This window comes from Chelonus insularis, unplaced genomic scaffold (genome assembly GCF_013357705.1).
Source record: "Chelonus insularis isolate UGA/USDA-ARS -01 unplaced genomic scaffold, ASM1335770v1 contig_405_pilon, whole genome shotgun sequence".
Taxonomy (NCBI): Eukaryota; Metazoa; Arthropoda; class Insecta; order Hymenoptera; family Braconidae; genus Chelonus; species Chelonus insularis.
This window is the reverse complement of record NW_023276562.1, coordinates 316,402-329,460: the sequence shown is the minus strand read 5'-3', so window position 1 is coordinate 329,460 and position 13,059 is coordinate 316,402. Positions and strand designations below refer to the sequence as shown.

At 39.8% G+C, this 13,059-nt stretch overlaps 1 protein-coding gene across 1 annotated transcript; it reads right to left on the bottom strand.

Moving 5' to 3' along the window:
- Positions 1-1,112: 1,112 nt before the first annotated feature.
- LOC118069127 (uncharacterized) lies at positions 1,113-2,588 on the bottom strand. The gene has a single exon (XM_035087013.1). The coding sequence runs from the start codon at positions 2,586-2,588 to the stop codon at positions 1,113-1,115; it is 1,476 nt and encodes a 491-aa protein (XP_034942904.1).
- Between the last annotated feature and the right edge of the window lie 10,471 nt (positions 2,589-13,059).

Below are 13,059 nucleotides of genomic sequence, written 5' to 3'. Positions count from 1 at the left end.
TGGTGTGCTTGGAAAAAAAAGGTTATTACTGATGATAAGTAAGAATGAAGCTTAGTACCGTGAACAATATAGTTAACTACAATTGTACGTGTTTACAAAACGAGTGTAAATCATGAAGTGTAGAGTAGAATAATAGATATTGGTTGTAAAGTTATGACAATTATAAACTTTTTATTAATATCTGAGAAAACATTTAAAGTACAAAATGAGAAGAATTGAATCATGTATTAAAACCGAAATCACTTATGTTAAAAAATAAGAGTACTATGAATGAGGCTGGATCAGTTAATGAGCAGTTATTTTCCACGATGATAATTTATTTGCATTAGAGTTAGTACAGTCACAGCACAAGAAGTTATCACAGTTCAGTTCGCTGGAAACAGGCAAGGTGTTGACTGGGACTTCTTCACGTCTGCGAGCTGCAAGAGGCACGTCTACGGCCACGATCCACGTAGAGGAGGGTGATCGACCTGGTCGTCAGCAATCCTTAACGAGAGCACTGGAATGTTGAATAAAATAGGGGTATCTTAGCAAGACAAACTAGCTTAAATGATGTCTTCCAGATTGGAAGCTGGAAGCTTGTCGGAAGTTAGAAGAGTTGATCTAGCGGATCATTTGACTTAGCGAGTCAGGAATATGTCTTTAGCGGAGACCTTAGACAGAAAGAAGTGTCCTGGGATAGACATCAACTCAATGTAAGAGAAATTCTGGCGGAGACTTCTTGATGGAGAGTCCAGGAGGTGAACTCACCGCTAGTGATGGTACTTGTGCTGTAGGAGGTCATTTGATGAGAAATAGCAATGCTTTTTAATTCAGCATATCACACAAACACAGTACTGACTACAAAGACACGAAAACCACATCTGCCAGAGCAATCGAGCTGCTCCAGACAGGCACCGAACAAGAACTGGTTGAGTTCGCCCTTTTTTGCAGGAAAAAGGATTTCCCTTGTTGTTTGGAGGGAGAAAAAAGGGCCCTAGAGAGGGAGTAGAGGGTAGGGTGGAAAAACTCCAGATGTGGAGAGTGTTTATTGTTTGAGGGTGTTTTGGCTTATGGGGAAATTTGTTATCTGGAGAGTGCTCTTACCTCTATAGACGGGCCGATTTTATATTTTAAACATTCCCGCCCGCCTTCGTTGGCTCCGGCGACGAACAGCTCTCTGAGGTGATGTCTAACGGGCAGAGTTTTACAAGTGGCCGGGTCAGCGTCGATGTACTCGTTTTTATCGTCGCAACTCTAGCGACTCCGTCTGAGCCGTGATGTAACTTTAGGACTCGCCCAAGTGCCCATTTGGCTGGGGGATATCGTTCGTCCGTTATAATGATAGGACTTCCTTCTTGAATGGTTGGTGTAGCTTGTTTCCATTTATACGTAGCTGAAAATCTTTGTAGATATTCTTTCGACCATTTTTCCCAAAAACTCTGGGTCATGTAGCAGAGATGTTGCCACCGAGATAATCTTGATGTTTTGAGATATTGAACATTTGGCTCTGGTATCAGGTTTAGCGAGTGACCTACGAGGAAGTGTCCAGGAGTAAGGACCTCGAGGTCGTTGGGATCATCCGTGAGTGGACATAGAGGCCGAGAATTAAGAATTCCTTCGATTTGACATAAAACTGTTGAGAGCTCTTCGTATGTCAACTGAGTGTCACCGACAATTCGTGGAAGGTGGTACTTCATGGACTTCACCCCAGCTTCCCACTTTCCACCAAAATGTGGGGATGATGGAGGGTTGAAAATCCACTTGGTTCCGCTGTTGGATAGAATTGAAGAAATTTGATTTAACTCTTTGGATTGTTGGTCAAAGAACTGTCGCAAGTGTGCATCCGCTCCTTTAAAGTTCGTTCCGCAGTCACTGGACAAAGTGGCGCAGATCCCACGCCTAGCTGTAAACCGCTTGTAGGCTGCGATGAAGGCTTCTGTGGAGTAGTCAGTGACTAATTTAAGATGTATTGCTGAGGTGGACATGCAGATAAACAGCGAAACCCAAGCTTTATATGTTTTTGCTGCTCGGCCTCTCCATGTCTTAACAATAAACGGTCCAGCGTAATCGATCCCTGTGTGTAAGAAGGCTCGACCTGGTGTGACTCTGCTGGTGGGAAGTTGGCCCATGATGTGCGATGCTGCTTGAGCTCTGTAGCGGATGCATCGTGGGCATTTCCTGATGAATGATCTAATTGGACTACGGCCTCCTATTATCCAAAACGTTTGACGAATGAAAGCTAGGGTCTTTTGAGTAGACCCATGCAACGTTTGCTCATGAGCATCGCGAATAATTAGTAGAGACAATCGTGAGTTGGCTGGTAGAATATAGGGATGTTTTGAGTTCATGGGAAGTAGTGAATTGCGGAGTTGTCCACCGATGCGGAGGAGTCTTTGGTTGTCGATAAATGGAAGCAGCTTGACCAAGGGATGAGATTTCGTCAGAGCTATGGATCTTCGGAGCAGTGAAAGCTCAGTCATGAACTTATATTGCTGGGTTACTCTGACCCAGTATTTGATAGCGTCGTCTCGTTTTTCTGGAGTGATTGTAGAGGTAAATGGAATAGTCAAAGTTTTCTTGAAGCGATGAATGACTCTCCGGCACATTGCAGTGATCCTGATCAGCCGGTTAAAAGAGGAGTATTGATGTGGCAAATCCCAACGTGGTGATGAAACGACTGTATGGAGAACGATTGGAGCTGGTGGAGTTCGTTGTTCTAGTTCATCATGAATGTGATGCTTTTTCAATGAGATGACTGGCTAAGTAGATGGATGTTCACGGAGTCAAGATGGTGCGTTCCACCAGAGTGGATGAGTTGTTAGTTCGACAGAGCTGATACCTCTTGAGGCACAATCAGCAGGATTCTCTTCTCCTGGAACATGTCTCCATTGGGCGTTGGGAAGCGCCTTTTGTATGAAGCACACTCTGTTGTGAATAAATTCCTTCTAGCTATACAGAAAGGTAGAGAAGTTCTTTAGTTACCAGCCTAAATTATATATCTTTATGTTTATTAAAGTTTCTAATTTTTATTGATTAAAAGTACATCTAATAATGGCTATTTTCTTTAACAGTTTAAGTGAAGCACAGCTAAACTAAGTCTCGAAGGAAATGAATTGTCACTCGACAGCGCTCAACAGTATCCACAAAAACTTGGAAGAAATTGATGATAGAACATGTAGAAAAAGAAGTCAAATTTCTCAATATTTATCTGTCAGTGTGATGAAACGAGTATGTTCTTGCAGTCCTCGAGCTCATCTTTCTGGAAAACCTGATACTAGCTACACACTCGATTTTTATGCTACGTATTTAAACAATGTTTCAATCCGGTACTCGACCATGGACCATCGCTACAGCATCTCAGGTGGACAGAGGAGCTGGGGAACAGATGCAGTGCTGAGAAAGATGTGAACCACAGACCTCCGGCTATGCCAGGTGCCTGCATACTCTGTCGTGCGAAATTTACCCAGAGTTACAACAGCTAACGCAGGCGGCGCTCTGATCACAGGTGCGGTATACTCAGTCTTGACAGTGGATAAAAGAGGAGTCAGACTCTGATTCTTTAATACCAGACGTTTCAGAGACTGAGGACGAAATCTCATTGACACCCAAGACAGCCGCACTGAGGTGGAGCATACTTCCGTTCCACCCTTCTCTCACTGCAGAATTTCCATCTCCTTTCCCTGAGGGTGACAATCTACAGGACTTTACAAACAAAGAGGGTAATTTCCTCCGGAATATCTATCACGAATTCTTGAAGAATTCCAACGAATCAGCATTGATGAGATCAGAAATGCTCTTAGGGGCACAAAGAACTGGGCCAGATGCAATCCCAACCTTCAGGTGGAAGAAATTGACATCATCTCACCAGCATCTGGCTCGTATCTTCTCGGAATATCGAGGAAATATGCTCATTCCTGGATGGCTTGTTGAAGGGCGTACTGTGCTGATCCCCAAAAGTGGTGATCTGTCTAACCCTAAAAACTACAAGTCAATTGCATATCTGAATACTCTCTACAAATTGTTCACTAAGATCTTGAACGAGAGGATTCTGACTGCAATAGAACTTATATAAAGACAGATAAACAAACAGCATGGCAGCGAACGTGGCTTGACAGGTTGCAAGGAAAACTTGTTGGTAGACCGGTGCGTTACAATGGACACATACTACTTCAAACGCAATTTGTCAATGGCCTGGGTAGATTACAGGAAGGTATTTGATACTACATCTCACGAGCTTCTCCTCTACTTGTTCGAATGCCTTTCAGTACCCCCACAAAGAATGAGATGCATCGAACATCTGATGCCGCTTTGGAGGACACGTTTCACCGTAACAACTGGTAGAGCAAGAGTGTCCACCAAAGCAGTGCCATTAAGGAGAGGTGTATACCAGGGAAATACCCTAAGTCCTCTGCGATTTTGCATGTTACTGTTGTTATTGTCTGTCACTCTATGTCAATCTATTTTATATGGATAACTTGAAAGTGTACGCGGCAAGTCCTAAGAGACTCCGAGCAGCCCTAGAAGTTGTGTCCGAGTCAGGGTTCAGCATTAATTTTTTTCTTTGTAGTAGTATAGGGCGAAATTATCAATTACTTCTGTAATGGATAATATCGAAAATAAAATTATCAATTACAGTGTTAATTTATAATTTTATTTTTAAAATTATCAATTGATAATGTAATTTGTAATTTCTTAGATTCAATTACAAATTAACGGAGTAATTTGAAATTTTTTTTACCAAATTACTAAATACAAAAGTAATTGATAATTTAAATTTCTAAATTAATAATTAGTAATTTTACTAAGAATTAATGAAAATTTTTATTTATTTTGTGATCACACACACACACAAACAACGTATTTACAGAGATTTGAATTTTGCCGCTAATTATGCGGACTTTGATCAGTCGGTAAACTAGAAATAATATTAACCGGTGGTTGGCTTGATTTTATTTATGGCGAGTCGGTAAATAAATGGTTCTTTTATCGAACCTCCCTGTAGATCAGTATTTTAAATTAACGTTATAGTCCCGCCCTAAACGGCGGCTTAGAGGAATAATAATGATAATGATGATTTTATTTACAATGGTTCCGTACAATGATAAATACCTTTAAACCAATACAAGTCTTTTACCTGTGTAAAATACAAACAAAATAAGTAGCTAGATGTGGTTACAATTATTATAAAAATACAGTAATTTTAACGAGAGTACTTCGGTTTTTAACCCAGATCACAATAATAATACTTCGCGTTTCTCGCGATCACAGACACAGACGGCTTTTATGTCGCGTTTCACACCCACACAGACCCTAGTAAGATGACGGAGAGGTGAAATGCTCACTCACCTTAAATCCGGTCAAGTAGGTGAAATGCTCACACAGGCTTGCCTGGCAGATACGATGCTGTGTTGCACCAAATTTTCCAATATATAAAATTATTTGCCTGCATAAAGTGCGCGTTACGGATTTTCCGTTGCCACCTAGTGGCTCAACATGATCTAACCCACACGTATAGAGACTAGAACTAAATTCTCTCATTACGCTCCAATACTGTCGGTTTTGTGAGTCAACCCTCACATCTCCTCCTTTCTTAAAAAAAGGAAGAACTAGATTTCTTTCTTTTTTTTTTTCTTATGTTTACATCAAACAAAAACTAAAAGACTAGGATAATTCGTAGACAGGGCTTCGATGTTATCTTCTTATTTCGTTTCCTCCCAGATGAACCCATGGTTTTTCAGGTCCTTGACCCCGCACAGTTCCAATGCCTTTTCGCGCTCGGGGAACAATTCCCTCGGTGTCTTGTACGGTAAAAATAATTTCAGGTTGAACTCGTGCATGATGTAAACCACTACACTGAAATCCAAGCTTCTTTTTGGGACACCCTCCTTGTAGGGTTGGTTATATTCGACTAGGTATGATACTACTAGATTTTGCTTCCTTCTCTTCTCTTGCGTCAGTTTTCGAATGAAGTCTTTCGGAGGGGCGACCCCCAAATTTAATCATTGAATTGAATTTAATCTTTGACGCCCCGCGGATCACGGAAACGTAGAGGGTATCTATGTTCATGTATTTGGTACTCTATCTCCGCTGGTACAGGCTTATACCACTCCATCTGTGGTAATGGTCTTATTGCTGTTGCGTCAGAGGATGATGTTGATGAGGACACGACCTCCATTTCAGTGTCGTGCACGGAGACTAACATGACAGATAGCGGAGGAACAGTAGGTGAGGGTTCCAGCTTCTCCCTTGATGTCGATGATATCGGTACCTTAACAACAGTGCTGGATCCGGAAGTAGAAGCAGGCTTACATGCCACACCAGGTACAATAGGTGCAGCATGAGCGAAACTGGTGCCGGACGAGGTGACAGTTGATGTTACGGTTCGCGCAGGAGAGTTATCTTTAGCGGATACTTTCGGGAACAGACTAGACTTTTCTGGTACTGAATAAGTCCAAGATTCCATAAAGGCTGGATCTTCAAAAGGCGGTAACTCGATCTGTTGGTGAACTGGTGAAAGTGAAACTTTCTGGGCTGCTGGTAGGGTAACCGGAGTTTCCTTAGTCGACTTGCGCTTAGACGGTGGAGGACCACAGGGCTCAAGGTAAAATAAATCGAACGGTTTCTTCTTAGATGACGGTCTCGTCCTAATTAGCCTTCTTAGGTTAGTCTGTTTATAAGGTGAGTCGGTTAGTTCCACTACCGGAACTACATCAGTTTCCACTCTAGACGGAGTAACGGCTTGAATATCCGGTTCTGGTTGTCTATGAGCGATTTTCTTTCTTTTCTTGAGGAGTTCTATTATTGGAGTAGACTCTCCTCCCTCAGGACTCGTTGGTTCTCGCCTTTCTTGGCCCTCAGCTACCGGCAGATTCACCCTCTCCAATAGTACTATGGGAGTGGGAATATAATTAAATATTAGCTTTGTTGCAGAAGGACAAGCAGTTTCTCCCTCGAAAGGTTTCGGGCTATAGGGTGCGTCCATTGTTTAACGCACGGCAGGAAACGGAAATGCAGTGGAGGAATAGGAAGATGATGAACTTGAGTACGGTGCAGTTGGCAATCTAAACAGAAGAAGCAAAAAAAAACATGCAACCAGCTCCGTAACAGAAAAAACAAGCATAGAAATACAATGTATAAGTGACAATAGATAAATCGTTTTAAAAAAAAATGTGTATAAAATATAAGTGAATAAGACTTCAGAGTGCAAGCAGTTGCAAGTACATTAACATATATATGCATTTACATATTGGTTCAGTTAACGCTGGTTGAGCCGTTTCTCCAAGGTTTAACGTCCTTGACGTGAACACGCTAAGTTTTACCATCGTCATCAACAATCATTAGAAGTTTCGGACTTAATATCCGTGTTACAGTGAATTTACCTGAGAATTTCGGCGTTAATTTGGCTGAAATGCCCTCAATCGCGGATGATAGGGTATGTTCTCTTTTCGACACACTATCCCCTACCCTCGGTAACCAGTCAGGACGTCTCTCGTCATAGTATCGTTTCTGCTTATGAAAAGCTTGAGCAAGATTCGACCTTACGATCTCGAAGGCCTGTTAAAGAACACCAAGATCTTGAAGATGATCTCTCGAGGGTGTACACATATGACCAATACGAGAACTTAACGAATTTGGTGGAACCAGCACACGACCGAAGTTCAGGTAGGCAGCAGTAAACGCTGTTGACTCATGAGACGAAGTGTTGTAAGCAAATGATAATTCTGGAAGGACCTTGTCCCATGATTTTTGCGAACCTTTAATAAATTGTGCTATCATTGTCTTGAAGACGCGGTTCGTACGTTCGACAGGATTGCACTAAGGAGAATAAGGTGGAGTCCTCATGTGCTGAATACCATAACCAGATAACAAGTCGGTAAATTTGCGACTCACAAATTGCGTACCATTATCCGAGATAACAATCTTTGGACTACCAAAACGACAAATGATCCTCTCTCTAAAATGATCACAAATAGCTCTTGCAGTCGGTTGTCTCAATGGCTGTATTTCAGTCCATTTGGTAAACTTGTCCTGCACAACTAAAGCATACTTGCGCGCTTTAGACAATCGTGTCATGGGTCCGATGATATCCATGGACACAACTTCCCATGGGTTTGTTGTAACAATAGTGCCCATTTTTCCCGGTGTTTGTCTTTGAGATGGCTTGTGCTGCTGACAGTTCAGGCATCTCTTGACATAATTAACGATATCTTGTCTCATCTTGGGCCAGTAATAACTTTGATATATTCGTGCTAAGGTTTTGTAGCGTCCAAGATGACCAGCAGTTGGAGCATCATGATTCTCCTGTAATACCTGAGCTCTAAGCTCTTCAGGCACCACTATCTTTCAATCATTATCATTACTTCCTGGGCCCATGCTTAACTTTACGTGTTTAAACAAATGCCCATTTTTGATGCAGTAATCCGGAAACTTCTCCGGAAATTGTGAAACGTGTGAGAACATCCTTTGGTACCATTGATCTTTCTCTCGAATATTCAAAGCAAAAACTATCTCATCGGAAGGATTATCCTCAACCTTTTCTTCCGCCTCGATCGGGTTACGAGAAAGTGCATCAGCGACCTTATTGTTTACGCCCTTTCCGTAAATAATATCCGAATCGAACTGTTGTAAAAAGATACTCCAACGAGCTATACGACCAGCTGGACTTTCAAGTGAGTGAAGCCACTTTAACGATTGGTGATCCGTAATGACGGTAAACGCGTACCCTTCGAGATAAGGTCTCATTTTCCGGACACCCCAGACAACAGCAAGACATTCCTTCTCAGTAACTGAGTAATTCTGTTCAGCTTTATTTAGTGTACGACTTGCAAAAGCTATGACATGTTCCCCATCATCATAGTTCTGCGTTAGCGCAACCCCTAGTCCATATTTACTGGCATCAGTTTGAAGAATAAATCTCCTATTATAATAACATATTCGACTGTTCGAACATAAATAAGTTCGTTAGTATTCGTTAATATTTAATCATTGGAACATGAGTTAGAACGTTCAATTGTATGATTCAACGTTAAAACATTTTAGAGTATTTTAAATTAAAAAAATGTGATTTACCTAAATTTTAAGTTAACCTATATTTTACATGGAATAAAAATCGGTATGACCTTTTAAATAAAAAAGATGATGAACCTGATAGATTGGTTGACACTGAAGAACGAAAGAATGATTTGTTCAATAAAAAACATGATTATAAATTGTTAAAAAAAATAAAAGTGGCAGTGAGTGAAAGTTTTAAAGATGAACCAGTGTCATCTTATTTACTTTACCAGTTTTTAGTAAGTGTGATACCTAAAATGTGTTCTGCCCCTTGTGTTTTAGTTTTTTGTGGACTTAAGTTAGGTAATAAAACATTTCGGGATGCACGTCTACGGCCACGACCCACGTAGAGGAGGGTGATCAACCTGGTCGTCAGCAATCGTTAATGAGAGCACTGGAATGTTGAAGAAAAAGGAGGTGTCTTAGCAAGACAAACTAGCTTAAATGACGTCTTCCAGATTGGAAGCTGGGAGCTTGTCGGAAGTTAGAAGAGTTGATCGAGCGGATCAACTCATTTGACTTAGCGAGTCAGGAATATGTCTCTTACGGAGACCTTAGACAGAGGGAAGTGTCCTGGGATAGACATCAACTCAATGTAAGAGAAACTCTGGCGGAGACTTCTCGATGGAGAGTCCAGCAGTTGAACTCACCGCTAGTGATGCTACTTGTGCTGTAGGAGGTCACTTGATGAGAAATAGCAATGCTTTTTAATTCAGCAAATCACACAAACACAGTACTGACTACAAAGACACGAAAACCACATCTGCCAGAGCAATCGAGCTGCTCCAGACAGGCACCGAACAAAAACTGGTTAAGTTTGCCGTTTTTTGCAGGGAAAAGGATTTCCCTTGTTGTTTGGAGGGAGAACAAAGGGCCCTAGAGAGGGAGTAGAAGGTAGAGTGGAAAAACTCCAGATGTGGAGAGTGTTTATTGTTTGAGGGCCAGAAAAAACTCTGGGTTTTTTCTGGCCAGAGACAATCCAGAGTGTTTTAGGACCAGGAAAACCCAGAAGCCATGTGTTTTGGCTTCTGGGGAAATTTGTTATCTGGAGAGTGCTCTTACTTCTATAGACGGGCCAATTTCATATTTTAAACAATTGGGTGTCGGATACAATTGGAAATTTCTATTTTCCTCTGTACAAGTTTCATGTCCATATTGAAAATAGTTATAGTTTTAACAGCAATAGGAATGCCTAACCAATTAACCTTAAACACTTTACCCTGTGTACCAGCTCCAAGTAATTCTTTAGATATTTTCAATTCTTGAATAAATATCCAATAAAGAAAAAGGCTTTGTTTAAAAATCTGACCATTTTTATACCAAGTACATATTGGTTTGCACGAATCATTACAAAATGGAATTGCTCCGAAACCATAACTTCCACAAAATAAACCATTTATACAGTTCACATCATATAAAAGTGAGTGTGGTGTTGCAGACGGAGTTTTCTGTGGAAATATAAATGTTTTTTCCAATTTATCATTAATCAAAATTTCTAATAAATCTTGGTTATTGAATGTGATTCGACTAATTTCATAGCCATCGTCAATCAGATCATTATATGATTTTACAAGGTTTGTAACTTCAGAAAACGCATCATTACATATGCTATCTCTATCCAATTCATATGTAACTGAATCTCTAATATACTTAGAATATTTAATCACACGATAATATACCTGGACTTGGTTTAAATTTTCACTATCAGGAATAAATGAAGAATTACACGATGTAAGTGAAGAAGTCTTGAGCAAAGTTTCATTTTGTATTTGAATTTGTGAAACATTTGAACGTGAGCTTAAATACCTCGAAGTAATTGAAAAATTTAATTGAATGTTGGAAAAAACTGATCGACTGTGTTTGCTTTGAATTGAGCTTGCATTTTTCGAAACAGGCAAAAAATTTTCTTAACATATGAAACAGCTGGTTGACTACGTTTGCTCTTAATTTGCAAGACATCTGAATGTGAACTTGAATTTTGTGAAGCATATTGTTCTTCAATTGGAGGAATTGTTAACTCATCTCCAACTTGATTTTTTTTTGTTTTCAGAGACGTCAATAGATAAAATTTAATTTGACATGGTAAATTCCGATTTCGAGCATAAGTCCATAGGTTACATTCGGTATCTTCAACCATGAATCTATCGATGGGAGTTCGATCAAAAAATCTTTATTTAATATTGCATGACTTAAAGAGCATACAATTTTCTATTTCATCTTTCTTGGCCAAATCAATAATTTGTTGAACGTAATATTCAAAAGTAGGATTGCGTTTGAGTTCTCCGACTCCGCCAACCGGTTTCTTCATTTGGTTATATTTTCCGTTTGATGTTTCATGTAACCAGCCAATATGAAGGATTCTAAAAACTATGTTGTTAAACCGGCTACGCTGGTTTGCAATAGTTAGAAAAACTACCAACGATTGAATGTAATTAGAGGTTTATTAAGTATGTAGTATTTAAAATATTATATGAATACAAATTTAAATTTAACGTTAGACTGGAAAATTGCCACTAAATACCTCAAGACGTTTGTGAATAAATATGACGTGATACCAGCTTCCCGCGTTATTTGAATAGAAAACAGCATAATATGTATGTTGATTGGAGTAGAAAATAACAACATACTATGTATGATGAAACGTTTCAGATAGTGACATCTATAGTATAAAATACGATGGCCATTTCGGACTTCCGTAGATATTAGCGCACTCAGCCTACATCCACCGGCATAACGCCGCCTTAAAAGGGGTGTATTACCACCTTCGGCACTCTTATAGTATAGACGAGACACCAGTGCTGTCCTATGCTCCTGGTAAAATTGAGTCAGTTGTTGAGAACGGGAGAGCAAAAATTCTTTGAAATTTCCTGCTCTCTACGCCTCAACACATTGAACACAATAAGCCGGATATTACTTCCTTCGACCATAATACTAAATACGTGTATTAATTTGAGATTCTCGCGGCTCGTATACAGAAAGCGGTTATCCTTAGTTCTCTCCAAATTCTTAGACGACTGTCAACAATGACCGAACGGCTGCAGCCCCGGCTTACCCTCAAACCTGAGGGAGTCGGGTGTCTGCAGGATAAACCCGTCTGGTCAGGCCCTAAGTGACTCGGAGCCCTAGCAACCCTGGCCGGACACAAAAAAAAAATCACTCAAATAAAAGCAATTTAGAAATTTAATTAGAAAAATATATAAAAATAAATAATTTTAAACAAGATAGATTATTTAATGCCTTTATTCGTTAATAAAGTATTCGTTATAAGTGTAGTAAGTCAGGTCATTCAGGAAACGATTGTTCTTTGTAAGTAGTCAAAAAACGCGTCAAAACCCTGCTGTGAAGTCGGTACACACAAAGCAAGCAGGAGATAGTACTGAAGACAAAATTATAGATCACATCAACAACGAAATCTTAAATTTGGCGAATGAAGTTAACGAGGATAATGCTAGCCACGATGAGTTTATTGATGATTACTTGTTGGAACCAAATGAAATAAGATCGGATTCAAAATTGTTGCATCAGCCAATACAGAAAATTATTGAATCAACTAATAATAGTATCTTCCATATCAACGGAGTAAAATACAGTATTTCTTCCGCGAGAAAAATTTTGTCCCGAGCCAAAGACTTGGTTCATCACTTTCGACGTAGATTATTATATAGAAACCTTAGCTAAATAGACGCGACCAAATTTTGTCATTTCATGCAAGGAAGAAACCTCGAGCTTTACTGCCTCTGAACAAGGAGTAAAATCGAAGGTTACGTAGGGGTATGACAAAAAATAATGTATTATTGGACAAACTAAATGAAGGTGTAATTAATAGTATGGATCAGAGTAAAATAAAGACAATAGTTGAAAAAATCTTACAAGAAATCAACAATAAATTGTAACGAAGTTACATTTTTAGGCCGATATTATAGGAAATTAATTGGTCTAATACATCAATAATCAGTAAAATTGTTTCATCGACCCATGTAGAGTAGCGCGAAATTTAAATTATCGGCAAAGCCTATTAAAACCATG